The sequence below is a fragment of the Leopardus geoffroyi genome, chromosome C2 (assembly GCF_018350155.1).
Source record: "Leopardus geoffroyi isolate Oge1 chromosome C2, O.geoffroyi_Oge1_pat1.0, whole genome shotgun sequence".
In the NCBI taxonomy this organism is placed as follows: domain Eukaryota; kingdom Metazoa; phylum Chordata; class Mammalia; order Carnivora; family Felidae; genus Leopardus; species Leopardus geoffroyi.
Window position 1 is genome coordinate 129,335,439 of NC_059333.1, and position 23,245 is coordinate 129,358,683.

General features: G+C 38.4%; 1 protein-coding gene across 4 annotated transcripts in view; it reads left to right on the forward strand.

Moving 5' to 3' along the window:
* TOPBP1 (DNA topoisomerase II binding protein 1) overlaps nt 1–23,245 on the forward strand; it is a 67,826-nt gene that overhangs the window by 16,685 nt on the left and 27,896 nt on the right. For all 4 annotated transcript variants that reach the window (XM_045503594.1, XM_045503595.1, XM_045503596.1 and 1 more), the window contains 4 exons: nt 3,808–4,124; nt 4,798–4,970; nt 9,173–9,384; nt 10,875–11,161. In XM_045503594.1, the coding sequence (XP_045359550.1) occupies nt 3,808–4,124; nt 4,798–4,970; nt 9,173–9,384; nt 10,875–11,161 (989 nt within the window). The remainder of the gene's footprint in view (nt 1–3,807; nt 4,125–4,797; nt 4,971–9,172; nt 9,385–10,874; nt 11,162–23,245) is intronic.

Below are 23,245 nucleotides of genomic sequence, written 5' to 3' on the forward strand. Positions count from 1 at the left end.
TGACTAGGACTTCCAGTACTGTGTTGAATGAAAGTGATGAGAGTTGACACCCTTGTCTTGTTCCTGACCTTTGGGGGAAAGTTCTTCGTTTTTCCCCATTAAGGATGACGTTAGCTGAGTGTTGTTCATATATGGCCTTTATTATGTTGAGGTATGTTCCCTCTAGACGTACTTTGTTGAGAGTTTTTTCCATCAGTGGTGGTTGTACTTTGTCGAATGTTTCTGTGTCTATTGAAATGATTGTATGGTTTTCATCCTTTCTCTTGTTGATGTGATATGTTGATTGATTTGCGAATATTGAACCATCCTTGCATGCCAGGAATAAATCCCACTTGATTATGGTGAAAGATTTTTTGAATGTATTGTTGAATTTGGTTTGCTGATATTTTATTGAAGATTTTGCATCCATACTTATCAGGGTTATTTGGCTTATGGTTTTTTGTTTTTTTTTTTTTAGTGGTGTCTTTATCTGGTTTTGGTATCAGGATAATGCTGGCTCATAGAATGAATTCCGAAGTTGTCCTTCCTTTTCTATTTTTTGGCATAGTTTAAGAAGAATAGGTATTCTCTCTTCTTTAAATATTTAGTAGAACTCACCTGTGAAGCTATCTCATCTTGGGCTTTTGTTTGTTGGGAGTTTTTTAATTACTCATTTAATTTCTTTCCTCATTACCAGTCCAGTTTTTTTCCCCCCACACTATTTCTGTTAATGGTATATTGAAAAATTGGTTTTTGTCAGACTATTTGCTTATGCTTTAGTAGTATGTTATGTCAGGAGATCCTCAATTTTCTAGGATGTTTTGGCATAAAAAAGCCGCAAACTGACTCAGCAGTTTTATGCATTATCCTTCAGCCAAGGGTACGTGGTGGAATCAAGTGATTAGTTTCTCAAATCTTTTCTCTGGCAGTTAGTGGTCTACCTACTTTGGAAGGGTTTAATGGTAGTGAACCTGACAGAATCCCCAAGCTCCTTAGAATGTAATCAAGTTCTTTATAGTTCTTAAAGCAAAATTATTTTTGAGAGTGCTTACTCAGTATTAGGTTTATCAAGATGTGTTTATTGGGCTCCTAAACGAGATCTGATGGAAAGAAGGATTCTGTTCAAATAAATGGAAAGGACCGCTGTAGAACATGCTAATTTATTCTAAGTCTCTTCATAACTTTAGGGTTGTACTTGCAGCTTATAAGAACTTAGTATTGCCAGTTTGTTTTTATGTATTAGTTTAAAATTCCACATGGTGCAACTATGTGGATGAAACTAGAGGGTATTATGCTAAGCAAAATTAGTCAGAGAAAGACAAATATCATATGACTTCACTCCTGTGAGGACTTTAAGACACAGAACAGATGAACACAAGGGAAGGAAAGCAAAATAACATAAACACAGGGAGGGGGACAAAACATAAGAAACTCTTAAATATGGAGAACAAACAGAGGGTTACTAGAGGGGTTGTGGGAGGGGGGATGGGCTAAATGGCTGAGGGGTTTTAAGGAATGTACTCCTGAAATCATTGTTGCACTATATGCTAACTAACTTGGATGTAAATTAAAAATAATAAAATAGGGGCGCCTGGGTGGCGCAGTCGGATAGGCGTCCGACTTCAGCCAGGTCACGATCTCGCGGTCCGTGAGTTCGAGCCCCGCGTCGGGCTCTGGGCTGATGGCTCAGAGCCTGGAGCCTGTTTCCGATTCTGTGTCTCCCTCTCTCTCTGACCCTCCCCTGTTCATGCTCTGTCTCTCTCTGTCCCAAAAAAAAATAAATAAACGTTGAAAAAAAAAAATAATAATAATAAAATAAAATTCCACATGGTTTCCATCTTCCATTTCACCAGCAGGATATAGATATCAAAGTTGTTTCTTTTCCCTTCTAGATGTGATTATAAAATAATTATAAATGCAAAAAAAAAGTCTTTTATATTAAGAATAGCTATTTTAAAACAGGGAGGCAAACCGTAAGAGACTCTAAATAGAACAAACTGAGAGTTGATGGAGGTGTGTGGAGGGATGGGCGAAATGGTTGACAGGCATTAAGGAGGGCACTTGTTCAGATGAGCACTAGGTGTCATATGTAAGTGATGAAGCACTAAATTCTATTCCTGAAACGAATATTATGCTATATATTAACTAACTTGAATTTAAATTAAAAAAGTAAAAAGAATAGCTATTTTAAACATTACTTTCCAGGATATTTTCTATTTTCATATTGCCTTTGTGTATCATATCACCTTTGTTTCCTTCTAAGCTTATTCATCCTCACCTATCTCTAAAATTATAAATACACTATTAACCCTTTTTCTTTATATAATGAATCTGAAGTTCAAAGAGTCTCCTGATGTATTGATCAGTAAATGTTCTAGATAAAACTGTGCTTCTTCAGAGTATGAATAAGAGTAATCTAAATACTTGTATGAAGTAGGAAAATTTTATTTACTAAGTTTTATTTTATATGGCAATAGTTTAAAAATTACAGTGTTAATGTCTGTTGGAGATGAGGATAGAAATGAGAAGGTGGCACTGTAACAGTGTTATGGGTTCTGAAGTCAGACAGCCTTTGATTTATATATCATTTCTGCAGTTAACTGTATGACTAGGCAAATTACTTAACTTCTTTAATCCTGAGATTCCTCTTGAAGAAAGGCTATAGATATACTAGTATTATCAACCTCATAGTGTCACCAGCACTAATTACATGTATGTGCTTTACATGTACATGAATAAATGAAGAATCCTTGAATAGCTTCCAGGCTTGTTGAGATCCCATAAAGCAGTGGCAAACTTGTCTGTAAAGGACAGGATGGTAAATACTATAGCCTTTGTCAGTCACATTCTGTCTCTGTATCTATTTTATTTTGTTTTGATTATGTTTTTACAACCATTTAAAAATGCAAAAACCATTCTTTTTTTTTTTTTTAATGTTTATTTTTGAGAGAGAGAGAGAGAGAGACAGAGCATGAGCAGGGAAAGGGCAGAGAGAGAGAGGGAGACACAGAATTTGAAGCAGTTTCCAGGCTTTGAGCTGTCGGCACAGAGCCTAACACGGGGCTTGAACCTGCGAACCATGAGATCATTACCTGAGCTGAAGTCAGATGCTTAACCGCCTGAGCCACCCAGGTGCCCCTAAAAACCATTTTTAACTCACAGGCTGTGAGCCCAGTTTGACCCCTAACCTGTAGTTTGCCAATCCCTGTACATAGCACCACTAGGGTTTCTAAAAACCTTACCGAGTTTTGCCCTTTTAAACTTTTAGCCTTGATTTGACAATGTTTATTGTATATTAGGTATTATATATTTTAGTTTCTGACATTTATGTTTTTATACACCTGTTTTGTTTTGTTTTTTTCCTACCCATCTATAAGCAAACTTGATTCTAAAATGAAATAGTTGAGACCATTTGCTTGGGTTCTTAATCAGTTCTCTTAAATCCATATAGTAGCTAAGTAGCTGCAATTTTAATATGGAAATTTTAGGAGTTTACTTCTGTTTTTTCCTTAATGATATTTTCTCAATTCTGTTGTGAATTATTAAAACAAGTTTTGGAACTGAGATAGGCCCAGTTACTAGAGCTTCAAAATTTTCAACTAATTGGGAGTTTCTAGTATAGTAGGAACATTTAGAACAGTAACATGATTGCTGTTATCATTCCGAAGGTGGAAATAGTGACAATAGTCTTGGTAACCAAGAGGATGGGTTCATATCTTTTCTTCATTGTGTACTTACCGAGCCTTAATTTTTTTTAAGTGTGGTCACAATTATCAGGCTCCCTGTTACCTTTATATCTGGTAGAATACATTTCTTTGTCTCTTTCAGTTGAAGCTGCCAAGTCTGAAGTTGAGCCCTTTAATGACTCTACTCATATTTCCCTGCAAGAAGAAAACCAGTCTTCTGTCACTCATTGCCATCCTGACGCTTCTACAATTACTGAAGAAGGTTTATTTAGCCAAAAGAGTTTCCTTGTTGTGGGTTTTAGTAGTGAAAATGAATCTAATATTGCAAACGTCATAAGAGAAAATGCTGGAAAAATTGTCTCCTTTCAGAGCAGAATTGTTGCTGATTATGCTGTGGTTCCTCTGCTGGGGTGTGAAGTAGAAGCAACTGTAGGAGAAGTCGTTACAAATACGTGGCTGGTAAGAAAACCCTGGAGTAGTTGAAATGTAGTGTGGAAGAATGTCAGATGCGAAGGATGTCAGATGCCGGAAGTGTTCATGTGTATTTCCTAGGCAGTGCAGTGCAGTTTAGGTATATTGGTATTTATGTTTGAGCAGTTTAGATTTTGCTTTTAGCAAAAGAAATTCTAAGATCTGAAAATGTGCAAGTTTCTTGGTCCTGGTCCTGGTAGAGTAGAGCTTATTGTTTCCTTGGGGCCACAAGAGCAACTTTCCTTGTAAGAAAGTTATTCCAGGTCATCTTGTACGGGTTCAGTCTTCCCTGTTTTCTCACAACCAAAGCATGACAGGAACTTTTGTATTGTTGCTTCTTACTGGCTGAACACTGGTAACTTCACCATTTTTTTTTTAAGTTTACAAGAATTAAAAAAATTTATAAACTAATACTTCGGAAGACATTAAATTTAAAGCAATATTTCCTAATTTTGGTGATAAACCTGAGTGATCTTAATATCCTATATAATTTGATTTTTTTTAATTATAATTTGGAATATATTGAGAATGAGCATACACAAGGTTATATTAAAGTAAAATTGCTTTTCACCTAAACTAAAATTACTGCTGTAACTAACCCAGTATTAACCACTGGTTGCTCATTTCAGGTTGCTGTTATTGTTTCTCTTGTTTTTAAAAGGTAACTTGCATAGACTATCAGACTTTAATTGATCCGAAGTCAAATCCTCTCTTCGTGCCAGTCTCAGTAATGGCAGGAATGACTCCTTTAGAGGGTTGTGTTATTTCATTCAGCCAGTGTGCAGGAGCAGAAAAAGATTCGTTGATATTCTTAGCAAAACGCCTTGGAGCAAGGTATGAGGTATTTTTCACGCACCTGCTATCATGGTGTACCTTTTATGCTTTTGACTTAATTGGTGAATATTCAAATTGGAATTAGGCTGAGTGTCTTTATAATATTTTGGGAATTATGTAGTGTACCTGCGTGATGGTTCAGGGTTACTAGATGGATTCCTGGCAGATGTTAAGATCACGGGCATTAATGCTTACCTACCAGGAAAGGGAAAATCTAAAGCTGATACAAGGGCCATTATTGAATATTACACATCTAAGCATCATTCCCTTCCATGTACCATATGGATGATTGATTCTTTTTCAGTAATTCTTGGGAAGGGAAAAAAAAAAAACTTAAAAGTTACTTCCAAAATCCATATGAGCCCAACCCCTAAGTGAACTTTAAGTGGTGGCTGTTTTAAAAGGAAGTACCGAACAGTTATATATATGGTAAATGTAAATGGACTAAACTTTTATATTAAAAGTTCTTTTGTCTCTCAAAAATAAAAAGAAATTTTTTTTAAAAAGTTCTTTTAGGTTAGATCTTGAAGCAGCACTTAAAATGATTTTAAACAGGAGACATACCTAAAACAAATTGATTTGAGAACATCTCAGAAAAAAAAAAAAAAGATGGGCAAAGGTATGTCAAAGAAATACAAACAAAAAGAAAGAAGGGGTTGCAGTTCTAATGTCAGACAAGTTTGGGTTCAATTAAAAAGGTGTTAAATAAGAAAAAGAATAGCACCGTAAGTAAAGAGCTATTTACACTGAAGGTTTTATTTACACACACACACACACACACACACACCCACACACACCACAAAGAACATGACTGTCATGCATAAGACAAAACTTAGGAGATAGGAGGTGGAATCAACAGGAATACATGACTTGTAGGAGACTTTAACTCTCATCTTTTACTTCATGACTGGTCAAACAGAAAACAGAGAAAGATCTAGATTTCAGTAGCATAGTCCCCTATCCTGAAAAAGTGAATATACCTTTTCCAGTGCCTGTGGAACACTTATAAACATTGCCTGTGAAATTGGCCACAAAGAAAACCTCAGTAAATTTCCTAAACTAGAAAGAGCACAGACCATATTCTCTAATCACAGTGCAAAAAGATTAGAAATGAGTAGTAGAAATAGAAAATGAAAAGATCTTATTAACTGGACATTTTAGAACTGTTTTTCATAACTCTTGGTTCCAAGAGGAATTCAAAACGATTTATATACCTAGAAATCATTATCAACTGAATGGTAATAAGCAATTCCAGTGCCTAGATTGTGATGTTAAAAATACCATTTCCCACTAAAAGAAATTAAAATGTAAAGAAATGATTAAGTTCACAAAAGGTGCCAGTAAGCCTGGAATATTGTCAGACCAGATAGCAAGGACTACTAAGGAAGTTGTGTGCAAAGGACCTCCACTGGCCAAAGACAGGAAAATTTATGTGTCACCAGTGGATGACAGTGGATGCAAACTGTGACAGTGGATGCAAACTATGACAGTGGATGCATAATGGCAGTGGATGCAAACACTTCAAATAATATTAAATGAAGACTTTATAATGACACCAAAGAAAGCTAATTGGTCATGTTGAAAGATGCTAGGAAGCCAGCTCTTTTTTCTTTCTTTCTTCCTTCCTTTCTTTCTTTCTTTCTTTCTTTCTTTCTTTCTTTCTTTCTTTCTTTCTTCTTTCTTTTTGTGAGAGAGAGAGAGATGAGGCTCACTCGATGTGGGGCTTGGGCTCACCTGAAGCAGGACCAGCTCATTATTTTGAAAGTGTTAGATAAAGAGAAAGGATCAAGTATTTATCCAGTCTTTCCTATGTAATCGATATCAGAGTACCATAATAACAGATAAGACAGTTTCCCTTTCAGAGGTATTCCAACAAATAAATAAAGGATAGGGTTATAATTCATAATATCACATATGATATATATGATAGCATCAAGCCTTGAAAATCAGTAATCACATAATAAAGAGGAAAACAGACATTATATGTCTCTTTTTTTTTTTTTTAATGTTTATTTTTGAGAGAGAGAGAGACAGACAGACAGACAGGGTGTGAGCAGGGGAGGGGCAGAGAGAGAGGGAGACACAGAATCGGAAGCAGGCTCCAGGCTCTGAGCCATCAGTCCAGAGCCCGACGCGGGGCTCGAACTCACGGACCGCGAGATCGTGACCTGAGCTGAAGTCGGCTGCTTAACCGACTGAGCCACCCAGGTGCCCCTGACATTATATGTCTCTTAATGTAGAGCATAGTGCCACCTTGAAGTGGCCTTACCACAGTGATGTGACGTCAGTCTGATGAAGCCTCTAGATTCAACTACTGACTCATAGGAAGTAGGAGAGTAGTATGTTAAACTAGAGCATAGAATGCAGTCAGCAAAATCAGACTTGGAGATAACCTTATGTTATAAATAATACAGTGTCTTCACAAATATACATTAAGAGGATAGGGAAAAGGACGAATCCTATAAGCTAAAAGACCAAGACAAGCAAACAAACATGTAGGGTGCCTGCATGGCTCAGTCAATTTAGCATTAAGACTCTTTGATTTCAGCTCAGGTCATGATCTCACAGTTCATGAGGTCAAGCCCCATGTTGGGCTCTGTGCTGACAGTGTGGGGCCTGCTTGGGATTCTCATTCTCTCTCTCTCTCTGCCCCTCCTCTGCTTGCACACTCGCTCGCGCTCTCTCCCTCTCTCTTTCTCAAAAATAAACTTTACTTATATAGATGTAGTGTTTAAGGATGCACTCTGTGATAAAACCTAGAAGGTAAGGAGTGATTACCATAAATATCCAAATAGTGGCTACTGTTATTAAGAAGGGAGGGATGGTGGGGTTGTAATTGAGTAAGGGACATGTTGGAAAGGTTCTGGAGTGGCTGGCAAGATTCTGTCATCTGATGTAGGTGGTAGATACAAGGGTTTTCACCTTATAATAATGCTCTAAATTATATATTTCCTTTTTTGTTGTGTCCTGTATTTGAATTATACTAAACAATAAAAAACGTTTAAAAAAACCCTGAAGTTGCATGGGGTGTGTAGGAGGCTCAGTCAGTTAAGCATCCAACTTCAGCTCAGATCATGATCTCACGGTGCATGGGTTCGAGCCCCACGTCGGGCTCTGTGCTGAGAGCTATGAACCTGGAGCCTGCTTTGGATTCTTTGTCTTCCTTTCTCTGCCCCTCCTCCACTTGTGCGCGCTCTCTCTCTCTCTCTCTCTCTCTCTCTCAAAAATGCATAAATACTAAAAACCCTGAAGTTGTAGAAAATCTAGAAAGTAACAATAGCAGAAGAATGAGATCAGACTCCATGGGGTAGACCAAAGCAATGCTCAGAGAAAAATGCAGTAAAATGGCTATGTAGGAAACTAATATACAGAAACCATTGACATTCATACAACCAGTTAGAAAAGCTAATGAAAGCTAAGGTTACAATGAGAGATAAAATTCCAACAGATTTAACATGAAACTTGGAAGACTTATAGAAGCTTATAAAACTCTATTAAGGGAACAATAGAAAAGATACACATGTTCTTGGAAAGAAGATTATAAAGTTTCTGTTTCCCCTACATTGATATATAAATTTAACATCCCAGTAAAAGTGCCATCCAAAGTTTTTAGGGAGGGCAATAAGCAAACATTCTTAATTTCATTAGAAAAGGTTAGAAGCGGGAAAGTTGTGAGATGGAGCCCCACATTGGTCTCTGTGCTGGGCATGGAGCCTGCTTGGGATTCTCTCTTTACCTCTCTCTCTCTCTCTCTGCCCTATCCCGCCCCAAAATAAACATTTTTTTAAAAAGGGTATCAAATGAGATTATGTGTGAAGATGCTTTGGGAAGACATACTGAGCTAGAAAGGTGAGCAGTCAGTTAAGCATCCAACTGTTACTCATAACCTTTCTATGCTCCCTAGTTCCATGCCTCCTTTTGGGAAGAAAGGCCAAGGTGGGTAGGTGAGACTAAGGAGGTAATTTTCCTGGTTAGTTCTTGAAAGTCTAGTTTAATTTGCTAATGTTGTTATAAAAAGTTTTATTGTAGCAATGCATTTTTACCTTGGAGTAAGCATTTGTAAGAGGATTCTTAAGTGTATCAAATTTTTATTAGCAACTATGATCTCAGAACGCTAACAACAGTTGTATTAGAAACTTTCTTCTTAGTTTGCACACTAGTTGTATACATGACCATTTGCTTTTATTTAATATACTTTTCAGTGTTCAAGAATACTTTGTTCGCAAATCCAATGCAAAGAAAGGCATGTTTGCCAGTACACATCTTGTATTGAAGGAACCAGGTGGTTCTAAATACGAAGCTGCCAAGAAGTGGAATTTACCGGCAGTCAACATATCATGGCTATTGGAGACTGCTAGAACGGGAAAGAGAGCAAGTGAAAGCCATTTTCTGATTGAAAAGTCAACTAAAGAAGGTTAGTACTTTTATTTTGTTCTTTTGTATGTATTTTTACAATTTGATGGTTCCTGGAATATGAATGTGCCAAAGCTTGTTTTTAGGAAAGTTCATTGAATTTTGCTTTTCACATCGCATGTAGTGCATGTGATGTTGAACATTCCTTATCGGGTAGCAAAATAAACATGTTCATAGCACAGATGTTTAATTTGTATCTGCTCTCCACTGTAGGTACTGTCTGAAAGCTGGAAGATACAAAACAACCTTCTAGCAATCTAGGGTCTCTACGTTTGAAGCCTTAAGATGTGGGCTCGGATCCCATTTACTGTTCCTTCTGTGGCTCACACTGACTATAATTCATGTGCTCTCTCTTCCTCTCCTCTTCGGACTTTTACATCTTTTCTCTAGCCTACTTCGTGCTTACCTCTTCATCCTTATCTTTCAGTTCTCAGCTGGAATGTAACTTTCCCTGGGAAACCTTCCTTAATCCACCAAGTACAGCCTTTGGCCAAAACTCCCTTCATTATGCCTTTTATACTTCTGATCCCAATATCCTAATTCTAGTTTGCTTTTGTGTCTTCCCACTCATTATAAGCTCTCAAAGGGCAAGAAATATGCATGTCTTGTGCATTATATATTTTTCCTTGGCTAGCTGGGTTGGCATGGCCTAGCCATCTAATTGTTTTTGTTAAATATTGAAAAAAGATAAGCGGATGGAAAGACACAGTAGCTTCTCTTCTAAGGTGATGGCATCTCTGTGCAAACTTCAGGGTCAAATCAGTATCTTGGGATTAGCTCTCAGAGCCATTACTTACCCAGACAGACTGGAAATTTTACAACTGAAGCAAAGTGATGTTTAGGACATATTAAGATTTCACTAAGGACTTTCCAAAAACTCCACTGTATTTGTTAACTCAGAGTACACATAATTGGGATTTTTTTTTTTTTAACTCTGCCATTGACTTAAAATGACACTTAGATAATTTTTGGCAAATTGTGGGCTTTATTGAGAATATTTCAAGTTAAACAAGATGAAATAGAAAATTTCATTAATTGTTTCAGCTGATGTGCTTTGTCTAATTCAACATAGATTTTAATACATCGTTTTGTTTTGTTTTGTTTTGTTTTGTTTTGTTTTGTTTTGTTTTGTTTTGTTTTGTTTTTGATAAGTGGGCATATGGGGGCACTTGGATGGTTTAGTCTGTTAAGCGTCCAGCTTCAGCTCAGGCCATGATCACACAGTTTGCGCATTCAAGCCCCATGTCGGGCTCAGCACTCTCTGCCCCTCCCTCTCTCCCTGTCTATCTGCCCCTTCCCCCCCTCACACTTTATTTTTCTCTAAAAATAAACGTTTAAAAAGTGGTTATATATAACTTTGTGGTTTAAAGTATACTTGAGAATTCATGTGAAAACTAACAAGGTATAAAAGATCACTTCAGGTGTGTCTCTTTAGAGACAGGTGATGACATTAGTGGCTCACATTTGTTTCTTTTCATTTTAAATCTCTAGAACAAGGTTTGGAAACTGAAATAACAAACAGGGTGAACGTAAGCCCAGATACTGCAGAGCATCCTGTCACACACCTGGACACTCACAGGAAAACAGCCGTTACACCTTTAGATATGAACAGCTTTCAGAGTAAAGCTTTCCATGCCGTGATCTCCCAACACACCAAACAAGTGTCTGTGTCCCCACCAGTAGGACAGCCGCTTCAGAAGGAGCCCTCCTTGCATCTGGATACACCATCAAAATTTCTGTCCAAAGACAAACTCTTCAAGCCTTCCTTTGATGTGAAGGTAACGTTCATAGAAAATGGTCCTGGAGTTAACAATTTCGTAGTGTATAAAGTTAAAGCTCCAAATTCTGCATCACCTCTAAAGTTTGTAGTAGTAAGTTTTGTAGAGATATTGGAAGGTAGATTCATGTTATTGAGTCCCACCGTATATTCAGGGTTGAGATAACAACTGGAGGTAAAGTGGTGTGAAATCAGGACTGGGTTCAAGTCCTAGATCTGTCATGAACAGTGTGACTCTAGACAGATCATTTGGCATATCCAAGCATAGGTTTTTTTCTTTTGTACAAAGAGAATATCACTTGCCCTGAAAACTCACAGATTTATCATAGGATCAAATGAAATGGTGTGATGAAATAATTTTATAAATCCTATAAACACATTGCTACTTATGTTTCAATTCTAGCAGTGCACTTGGTGCTTGCTTTCTGAGAATGTGTCTATTATCACCTTATTTTGCAGTCCTTTCCCTTGAAAAGATGAGTTAAATCTGCTTCTTTGTTTGATCTCCTGAGCACTTGGAGTATGACACCCTTTCTAAAAAAATTCATGCACAAATCAAGAGCTCATTTGACAATAGTTGGTTTCCTTTTATTCCCCAAAGATGATTTTCTTTGTTATTCCTTTAACAGCTGTTGGCCTTTCAAGTGGCTATTCCAATCGTTGTTTATGATTTTTTACTTTTTATCTATGAACCTTTGCACAAGTATAGTTATTACTCATATATTAGAGTTTGCTGATAGGGTATTAAGAAACAACATTCTAATAATTTTTACTGGTGCGTTTTGGAGTAGGCTTATAAAGTTTACAGGTTGTTCATCTTCAGAGAATAAATATGCATTGATATTTGGACAATTTTCACCAAGCAAAACCTTTGCTGAGATCTCTTCTAAAGTAACATTTTGTACTGTGATTAGCACTGCTTGTTATGCCTTAAGAAATAGAGGAAAACCACTGGTTTGATATCTGAGATCTAGAATCAGGCCTCTGCTTTGTTTCCTACTTCTTTCAACCTCTTTAGGCTCCATCATCCCCATCTATAAAATCATGAGGTATATTTAGATGGTCTCTCAGGTCTTATAGCTCACAGATTCTTTGAATAGTGAATGAAATGTTATTAGTAGGCAAGGCAATAGAAGAAATATTCCCAGTCATTGAAATGGTTCTTATTTAGATACCTTTCAGAAAGGTACAAAACGCACTCAAAGGTTTTATTGTTTAGAGTCATAGTTTACTTAGCAATGTTTTTCTCTTTTTGGGGGCGGGGTGGGGGGAGGTTTGGTGGGTTTTGGTGATAAAATAGTGCTTCATCTTAAAATCAGTGGTTCTTCACATTGACGTAACATGGTATATTGAAATTTTTGCTCTGAAAACAGAAGAGCCCATGGAATAATTACAAAATTGAACATATGTTAGGCCTCATATTTTAAAAATCTCCTATGTAAACTTAACTTTTAATTGATATACATCAGAAAAGTACAACAAATGTGCTGCTAAATGAAGTCAGAGTTAACAGCTGGGAGGCCACTGTATATGTTCAGAAAGAGATCACTGCCAATGCCATAGAACCTTCCTCATGCTGCTCCTCCTTACTGTTTTCTCCTTACTTCTAACACTGTAGCTTTGTTATGCTTGTTTTTGACTCTTAAATATGTCGAATTATAATATGTATTCTTTTGAGTAATTTTTTTCCTTGAGCCTTCACTTGAAAGCTGTGTCCATTTCCCTGTAACTGCAGTTCATTGATTTCATAGGTGTGTAACATTCCATTATATGGACATGCCACAATTTACATATCCATTCCACTGTTGGTGAGCGTTTAGGTGGCTGCTAGATTTTTGGTGTTACATAATGTGGACATTCTTGTGCATGTCTCTTGGAATATGTGTGCATGCATTTCTTTTTGATATATGCCTAAAAGTGAAATTGCTTGGTCATATTTCAACTTGAGGGGAGACTGACAAACTGTCAAAGTGGTATACCAGTTTATACTCCTACTAGTAATGTATGAAGCACCCAGCATTCCCCATCCTTGCCAGCAAGGAATTATAAGTTGAGGTTTTTCTAACTTTTCACTTGGAAATAATTTCTAACTTACAAAAAGTTGCAAAATGAAAATACTAGAAGGAATACTCATATACCAATTGTTCAGAAATGGAGTTTTCATTACTTTCCAGATGGAAAGACTTTGTTTTTAATTTCTTATTACATTGTGATCAGAGTGTTTATTTCTGTTTCATAGAACTTACTGATTTTTTATGTGTATTCCCTGTCATATCAGTATATAATAACATTTCTTGATTTTTGAGAACATTTTGTGAGAAGATATATTCTCTATCAGGGATAGTTTTTGCTACACACACACACACACACACACACGCACACACACATATACACACACACATACATATACACAAACACACACCCCTGAAGATCAGACTTTACTGATTATGTTGTTTAGTTAGATCCTTTATAGTCTCTCCTAGATTTTGTTCATTTAACCCATCTCATAAGTGGTATTTTCAGGTTTCCTAATATGGCGTGTTTATTTTTTTTTCTTGCATCACATATGGTTTTGTTTTAGATAGGTGATTGCTATGTTAGTTAGTACATAGATATTTGTAACTGTTGGTGTAACTTGGAATGTGTCCTTTGTCTCATTTAACACTTTTTGGCTTGTGAAGTCTACTTTGGTATCAGGATTTCAATCCCTGCCATTTTATTTTCTTTGCCTTATAAATCTGTGCATTCCTTTATTTTGGCCTTTTTGGATTGCTGTGTTTTAAATGTAGAATTAAGCATAGAACTGAGTTTTGCTTTATGAGCCATTTTGAAAAGTATTCTCTTTCAACTGAGGGACCTAAGCTCTTTCACATTTAATATGATTTATATTTGGTCTCAATTCTGTCATAGGTTGTAATTATTTTATATCACGTATGTGTGTATACTGTGTGTTTCTTCACATATTGTGTCCTCTGTTTTGGGATTTTTTTTTTTCCTTTTCATATTTAGGAAAGGATTTGTTAGTTTTATTCTTATGGGGCCCTTAAGCCCCCTTCTTACTTAACCTTTTGTCAGTTTTAAATTATGTTTTGACCCCTACTTATTGCATCTGTTGCAGTCAATGATCTTATTCTGTTTCTCCATTTTCTCTCTTCCACTGTTTTTTGTTTTTTTTTTTTGTTTTTTTTTTCAACATTTATTTTTGGGACAGAGAGAGACAGAGCATGAACGGGGGAGGGTCAGAGAGAGAGAGGGAGACACACAGAATCGGAAACAGGCTCCAGGCTCTGAGCCATCATGAGCCATCAGCCCAGAGCCTGACGCGGGGCTCGAACTCACGGACCGTGAGATCGTGACCTGGCTGAAGTCGGACGCTTAACCGACTGTGCCACCCAGGCGCCCCTCTTCCACTGTTTTTAATTATGTTTTTCTACTTTGTCAGGAAATAAAATGTTTATATAGTTTTTCAACCCATGGCCCTCACCCTTGTTTTAATCTTAACCCTACAATCAAATACGTGAAAGGCTTTCTGTCATCTTATGGTAGGATGAAATTCATCCTCTAATAGAATACTCAGGAAGGTCACATGTGTGCAGTAGTTCCTGAGTTGTGCACATTCAGAACCTTTACCAAGGCTTTGATTATTCAACAGGTTGTAGTGTTCTTGGTTTGCATTTTTGTTTTCGTGAGTTTCCTGAAAATGCTGCTCTGCTGCTTTTCTTTGTGTATATTGTTTTTGAATTTTCTAATGCCAGTCTAAATTATTTTGTAAGTTATTCCATCTTTTGTGCCTGAAGGCCATATGGAGTTTTCTTTTACAAGGATATGTCTAGAATACTGATCATTCTCCATCAGTTTTCCCTAGAACATAGCAGGTTTTTAAATGTTTGGAATTTGGATCCTTCTCCAAATGTTTGGTCTGAGAGATAAGAACAATGGAGATGCCAGTCAGCTGAGTTGAATGGAATGGATTGGGATCAGGGCCTCAGATCAAGAGTTTGTATTTTGGACACATAATGTTAGAGATGCCTGTTAGATATCCAAGTACTGTTGTCAAATAGGCAGTTACATGTAGAGCTTGAAGTTTGGGTAATGATCTGGACTAGAGAAAGAAATTTGGGAGTTGAGGTTTGTAGGTAATATTTAAAGCCATATAAAATTTAGATGCCAAGGAGGGAGAGAGGGAAGATGGCGGCGTAGGAGGACGCTGGGCTCACCGCGCGTCCTGCTGATCACTTAGATTCCACCTACACCTGCCTAAATAACCCAGAAAACCGCCAGAGGATTAGCAGAACGGAGTCTCCGGAGCCAAGTGCAGACGAGAGGCCCACGGAAGAGGGTAGGAAGGGCGGCGAGGCGGTGCGCGCTCCACGGACTGGCGGGAGGGAGCCGGGGCGGAGGGGCGGCCCGCCAGCCAAGCAGAGCCCCCGAGGCTGGCTGGCAAAAGCGGAGGGGCCTGATGGACTGTGTTCCGACAGCAAGCGCGACTTAGTGTCTGGGAGGTCATAAGTTAACAGCTCTGCTCTGAAAGCGGGAAGGCTGGAGGACAAAGGGAGGGAGAGCTGCTGAGCCCCTGGACGACAGAGCTCAGTTTGGTGGGGAACAAAGGCGCTCGCCAGCGCCATCTCCCCGCCCATCCCCCAGCCAAAATCCCAAAGGGAACCAGTTCCTGCCAGGGAACTTGCTTGCTCCGCGCAAACACCCAACTCTGTGCTTCTGCAGAGCCAAACCTCCGGCAGCGGATCTGACTCCCTCCCGCTGCCACAGGGCCCCTCCTGAAGTGGATCACCTAAGGAGAAGCGAGCTAAGCCTGCCCCTCCTGCCCCCGTGCACCTTGCCTACCCACCCCAGCTAATACGCCAGATCCCCAGCATCACAAGCCTGGCAGTGTGCAAGTAGCCCAGACGGGCCACGCCACCCCACAGTGAATCCCGCCCCTAGGAGAGGGGAAGAGAAGGCACACACCAGTCTGACTGTGGCCCCAGCAGTGGGCTGGGGGCAGACATCAGGTCTGACTGCGGCCCCGCCCACCAACTCCAGTTATACACCACAGCACAGGGGAAGTGCCCAGCAGGTCCTCACCACTCCAGGGACTATCCAAAATGATCAAACGGAAGAATTCCCCTCAGAAGAATCTCCAGGAAATAACAACAGCCAATGAACTGATCAAAAAGGATTTAAATAATATAACAGAAAGTGAATTTAGAATAATAGTCATAAAATTAATCACTGGGCTTAAAAACAGTATAGAGGACAGCAGAGAATCTCTTGCTACAGAGATCAAGGGACTAAGGAACAGCCAGGAGGAGCTGAAAAGCGCTTTAAACGAAATGCAAAACAAAATGGAAACGACGACAGCTCGGATTGAAGAGGCAGAGGAGAGAATAGGTGAACTAGAAGATAAAGTTATGGAAAAAGAGGAAGCTGAGAGAAAGATAAAAAAAAATCCAGGAGTATGAGGGGAAAATTAGAGAACTAAGTGATACACTAAAAAGAAATAATATACGCATAATTGGTATCCCAGAGGAGGAAGAGAGAGGGAAAGGTGCTGAAGGGGTACTTGAAGAAATTATAGCTGAGAACTTCCCTGAACTGGGGAAGGAAAAAGGCATTGAAATCCAAGAGGCACAGAGAACTCCCTTCAGACGTAACTTGAATCGATCTTCTGCATGACATATCATAGTGAAACTGGCAAAATACAAGGATAAAGAGAAAATTCTGAAAGCAGCAAGGTATAAACGTGCCCTCACATATAAAGGGAGACCTATAAGACTCGTGACTGATCTCTCTTTTGAAACTTGGCAGGCCAGAAAGAATTGGCACGAGATCTTCAGTGTGCTAAACAGAAAAAATATGCAGCCGAGAATCCTTTATCCAGCAAGTCTGTCATTTAGAATAGAAGGAGAGATAAAGGTCTTCCCAAACAAACAAAAACTGAAGGAATTTGTCACCACTAAACCAGCCCTACAAGAGATCCTAAGGGGGACCCTGTGAGACAAAGTACCAGAGACATCGCTACAAGCATAAAACATACAGACATCACAATGACTCTAAACCCGTATCTTTCTATAATAACACTGAATGTAAATGGATTAAATGCGCCAACCAAAAGACATAGGGTATCAGAATGGATAAAAAAACAAGGCCCATCTATTTGCTGTCTACAAGAGACTCATTTTAGACCTGAGGACACCTTTAGATTGAGAGTGAGGGGATGGAGAACTATTTATCATGCTACTGGAAACCAAAAGAAAGCTGGAGTAGCCATACTTATATCAGACAAACTAGACTTTAAATTAAAGGCTGTAATAAGAGATGAAGAAGGGCATTATATAATAATTACAGGGTCTATCCATCAGGAAGAGCTAACAATTATAAATGTCTATGCGCCGAATACCGGAGCCCCCAAATATATAAAACAATTACTCATAAACATAAGCAACCTTATTGATAAGAATGTGGTAATTGCAGGGGACTTTAACACCCCACTTACAGAAATGGATAGATCATCTAGACACACGGTCAATAAAGAAACAAGGGCCCTGAATGATACATTGGATCAGATGGACTTGACAGATATATTTAGAACTCTGCATCCCAAAGCAACAGAATATACTTTCTTCTCGAGTCCACATGGAACATTCTCCAAGATAGATCATATACTGGGTCACAAAACAGCCCTTCATAAGTATACAAGAATTGAGATCATACCATGCATACTTTCAGACCACAATGCTATGAAGCTTGAAATCAACCACAGGAAAAAGTCTGGAAAACCTCCAAAAGCATGGAGGTTAAAGAACACCCTACTAACGAATGAGTGGGTCAACCAGGCAATTAGAGAAGAAATTAAAAAATATATGGAAACAAACGAAAATGAAAATACAACAATCCAAACGCTTTGGGACGCAGCGAAGGCAGTCCTGAGAGGAAAATACATTGCAATCCAGGCCTATCTCAAGAAACAAGAAAAATCCTAAATACAAAATCTAACAGCACACCTAAAGGAAATAGAAGCAGAACAGCAAAGGCAGCCTAAACCCAGCAGAAGAAGAGAAATAATAAAGATCAGAGCAGAAATAAACAATATAGAATCAAAAAACTGTAGAGCAGATCAACGAAACCAAGAGTTGGTTTTTTGAAAAAATAAACAAAATTGACAAACCTCTAGCCAGGCTTCTCAAAAAGAAAAGGGAGATGACCCAAATAGATAAAATCATGAATGAAAATGGAATTATTGCAACCAATCCCTCAGAGATACAAACAATTATCAGGGAATACTATGAAAAATTATATGCCAACAAATTGGACAACCTGGAAGAAATGGACAAATTCCTGAACACCCACAATCTTCCAAAACTCAATCAGGAGGAAATAGAAAGCTTGAACAGACCCATAACCAGCGAAGAAATTGAATCGGTTATCAAAAATCTCCCAACAAATAAGAGTCCAGGACCAGATGGCTTCCCAGGGGAGTTCTACCAGACGTTTAAAGCAGAGATAATACCTATCCTTCTCAAGCTATTCCAAGAAATAGAAAGGGAAGGAAAACTTCCAGACTCATTCTATAAAGCCAGTATTACTTTGATTCCTAAACCAGACAGAGACCCAGTAAAAAAAGAGAACTACAGGCCAATATCCCTGATGAATATGGATGCAAAAATTCTCAATAAGATACTAGCAAATCGAATTCAACGGCATATAAAAAGAATTATTCACCATGATCAAGTGGGATTCATTCCTGGGCTGCAGGGCTGGTTCAACATTCGCAAATCAATCAACGTGATACATCACATTAACAAAAAAAAAAAGAGAGAAGAACCATATGATCCTGTCAATCGATGCAGAAAAGGCCTTTGACAAAATCCAGCACCTTTCTTAATAAAAACCCTTGAGAAAGTCGGGATAGAAGGAACATACTTAAAGATCATAAAAGCCATTTATGAAAAGCCCACAGCTAATATCATCCTCAACGGGGAAAAACTGAGAGCTTTTTCCCTGAGTTCAGGAACACGACAGGGATGTCCACTCTCACCGCTGTTGTTTAACATAGTGCTGGAAGTTCTAGCATCAGCAATCAGACAACAAAAGGAAATCAAAGGCATCCAAATTGGCAAAGATGAAGTCAAGCTTTCGCTTTTTGCAGATGACATGATATTATACATGGAAAATCCGATAGACTCCACCAAAAGTCTGCTAGAACTGATACATGAATTCAGCAAAGTTGCCGGATACAAAATCAATGTACAGAAATCAGTTGCATTCTTATACACTAACAATGAAGCAACAGAAAGACAAATAAAGAAACTGATCCCATTCACAATTGCACCAAGAAGCATAAAATACCTAGGAATAAATCTAACCAAAGATGTAAAGGATCTGTATGCTGAAAACTATAGAAAGCTTATGAAGGTAATTGAAGAAGATTTAAAGAAATGGAAAGACATTCCTGCTCATGGATTGGAAGAATAAATATTGTCAAAATGTCAATACTACCCAAAGCTATCTACACATTCAGTGCAATCCCAATCAAAATTGCACCAGCATTCTTCTCGAAACTAGAACAAGCAATCCTAAAATTCATATGGAACCACAAAAGGCCCCGAATAGCCAAAGGAATTTTGAAGAAGAAGACCAAAGCAGGAGGCATCACAATCCCAGACTTTAGCCTCTACTACAAAGCTGTCATCATCAAGACAGCATGGTATTGGCACAAAAACAGACACATAGACCAATGGAATAGAATAGAAACCCCAGAACTAGACCCACAAACGTATGGCCAACTCATCTTTGACAAAGCAGGAAAGAACATCCAATGGAAAAAAGACAGTCTCTTTAACAAATGGTGCTGGGAGAACTGGACAGCAACATGCAGAAGGTTGAAACTAGACCACTTCCTCACACCATTCACAAAAATAAACTCAAAATGGATAAAGGACCTGAATGTGAGACAGGAAACCATCAAAACCCTAGAGGAGAAAGCAGGAAAAGACCTCTCTGACCTCAGCCGTAGCAATCTCTTACTCGACACATCCCCAAAGGCAAGGGAATTAAAAGCAAAAGTGAATTACTGGGACCTTATGAAGATAAAAAGCTTCTGCACAGCAAAGGAAACAACCAACAAAACTAAAAGACAACCAACGGAATGGGAAAAGATATTTGCAAATGACATATCGGACAAAGGACTAGTATCCAAAATCTATAAAGAGCTCACCAAACTCCACACCCGAAAAACAAATAACCCAGTGAAGAAATGGGCAGAAAACATGAATAGACACTTCTCTAAAGACGACATCCAGATGGCCAACAGGCACATGAAAAGATGTTCAACGTCGCTCATCAGGGAAGTACAAATCAAAACCACACTCAGGTATCACCTCACGCCAGTCAGAGTGGCCAAAATGAACAAATCAGGAGACTATAGATGCTGGAGAGGATGTGGAGAAATGGGAACCCTCTTGCACTGTTGGTGGGAATGCAAATTGGTGCAGCCGCTCTGGAAAGCAGTGTGGAGGTTCCTCAGAAAATTAAAAATAGACCTACCCTATGACCCAGCAATAGCACTGCTAGGAATTTATCCAAGGGATACAGGAGTACTGATGCATAGGGGCACTTGTACCCCCAATGTTTATAGCAGCACTCTCAACAATAGCCAAATTATGGAAAGAGCCTAAGTGTCCATCAACTGATGAATGGATAAAGAAATTGTGGTTTATATACACAATGGAATACTACGTGGCAATGAGAAAAAATGAAATATGGCCTTTTTTAGCAACGTGGATGGAACTAGAGAGTGTGATGCTAAGTGAAATAAGCCATACAGAGAAAGACAGATACCATATGGTTTCACTCTTATGTGGATCCTGAGAAACTTAACAGAAACCCATGGGGAAGGGGAAAGAAAAAAAAAAAAAGGTTAGAGTGGGAGAGAGCCAAAGCATAACAGACTCTTAAAAACTGAGAACAAACTGAGGGTTGATGGGGGGTGGGAGGGAGGGGAGGGTGGGTGATGGGTATTGAGGAGGGCACCTGTTGGGATGAGCACTGGGTGTTGTATGGAAACCAATTTGACAATAAATTTCATATATTAAAAGAAATTAAGCTTAGGTTACAACCAAAAAGCTATAAATAAATAAATAAATAAAATAAAATAAAATAAAATAAAATAAAATAAAATAAAATAAAATAAAATAAAATAAAATAAAATAAAATTTAGATGCCAAGAGAGCAGGAGAAGAAAAAAAGTCCAGGAATACTCTCAGGGGTTCACATTTAGACGATGAAACAGCAGGGGTGACTGGAGAAGGAGCCACCAGTGAGGGGAGAGAAAGCCTGGAGATTGTCTTAGAGGTCACATAAGAAAGTATTTGAGGAAGTAGGGGTTAACTATTCAGATGCTGCTGAAAGTCTAGAGAGGTAAGAATCAAAAATTGGCCATTGGATTTAGCATTATGGAGGTCAGTGGTGATCTTAACAGGAAGAGTTTTGATGATGTGGTATAGGTGCAAGCCAGTGTAGATTCATACAGGAATGCAGAAGTTTGGAGACATTGGATATAAACTATGCATTTGAGGAATCTCACCCTGTAAAGGGGAACCAAGAAATGGGATGGTTGCTGTAGGGCAGAGTAGAGTTAAAAGAAGGTTGTTTTGTTTGCAAGATCGAAAAAATAACTGTGTGCCAATATGGCCAATCTAGTAGATCCAGTTGATGATGCAGACAAAACGGGAGAATTGCGAAAGCCACATCTCTGAGCTGGTACATGCTAGGAAGTACCAGAAAGCAAGCAGTGTTAATGGCACAGGTGCAGAAAGAAGGTAGATGTGGTATGGGAGGTTCTGATTTTTTTTTTTTTTTTTTTGGTATGAAAAATCCTTTAAATGCTATATAGAAACCTTTAAAAATTTTTAGCAAATAGAAAGCCTTACCATGTTCTCACAAAAAAGATTAAACATTGTAAAGATCTATAAAGATAATATAAATCCTATTAAAAATGCAAGCAAAAAGAGTATTAAGAATCTAAAGAATAACTGAGGGTAAGCACTAGCCCTAATAGTTATTCATAGATCTGGGGCGCCTGGGTGGCGCAGTCGGTTAAGCGTCCGACTTCAGCCAGGTCACGATCTCGCGGTCCGTGAGTTCGAGCCCCGTGTCGGGCCCTGGGCTGATGGCTCGGAGACTGGAGCCTGTTTCCGATTCTGTGTCTCCCTCTCTCTCTGCCCCTCCCCCGTTCATGCTCTGTCTCTCTCTGTCCCAAAAATAAATAAATGTTGAAAAAAAAAAATAAAAAAAAAATAGTTATTCATAGATCGTATGAAGTTGCAGCAATTGAAGGAGTGTGTTATCACATGAGTACTCAATACACAGGATTACACCCATAGTTAGGAGAATGTATCATATGATAAAGGGGGCATTCAAATCAGACAACTGGTTAACATCTGAGAATACACTTGGGATGAGAACTTAACCCTTACCCCTTACATCAGAATAAATTTCAGAGGATTAGATATTATTTACATACACAAAATGAAGGCATAAAAATTATAGAACAGACCTCGAGAGAGTCAGTTTGTTTTTCAGTAATCCCACCATTAGGAAGTCTTTTCTAACTATAACATATACCCTTAAGAAAGTAAAGGATTCTGGGGTGGCTCATTTGGTTAAGTGTTCGACTTCAGCTGAGTTCATGATCTCACGGTTTGTGAGTTCGAGCCCCACGTGGGGCTCTGTGCTGACAGCTCAGAGACTGGAGCCTGCTTTGGATTCTGTGTTTCCTCTCTCTGCCCCTCCTCCACTTGTGCTCTGTCTCTCTCTGTCTCTCAGAAATACATAAATGTAAAAAAAAAAAAAAAATTCTTTTTAAAGTAAAGAATTCATATGAATCTGACAGCATTAAGAGAAATTCTCCACATTCAACTGCAGGTTTTACAAATGTGCAATAAAAGTATTTCAAAATTCTCCATGGCAAAAATTTGACAACAAATTGGAAACAAATATATGTATATCTCAGTGGGTATGTATACATATAAATTTATGCAAATATTTAGGCAAGAGAATAAAAAAAAAAAAGACAAACCAATAGGAA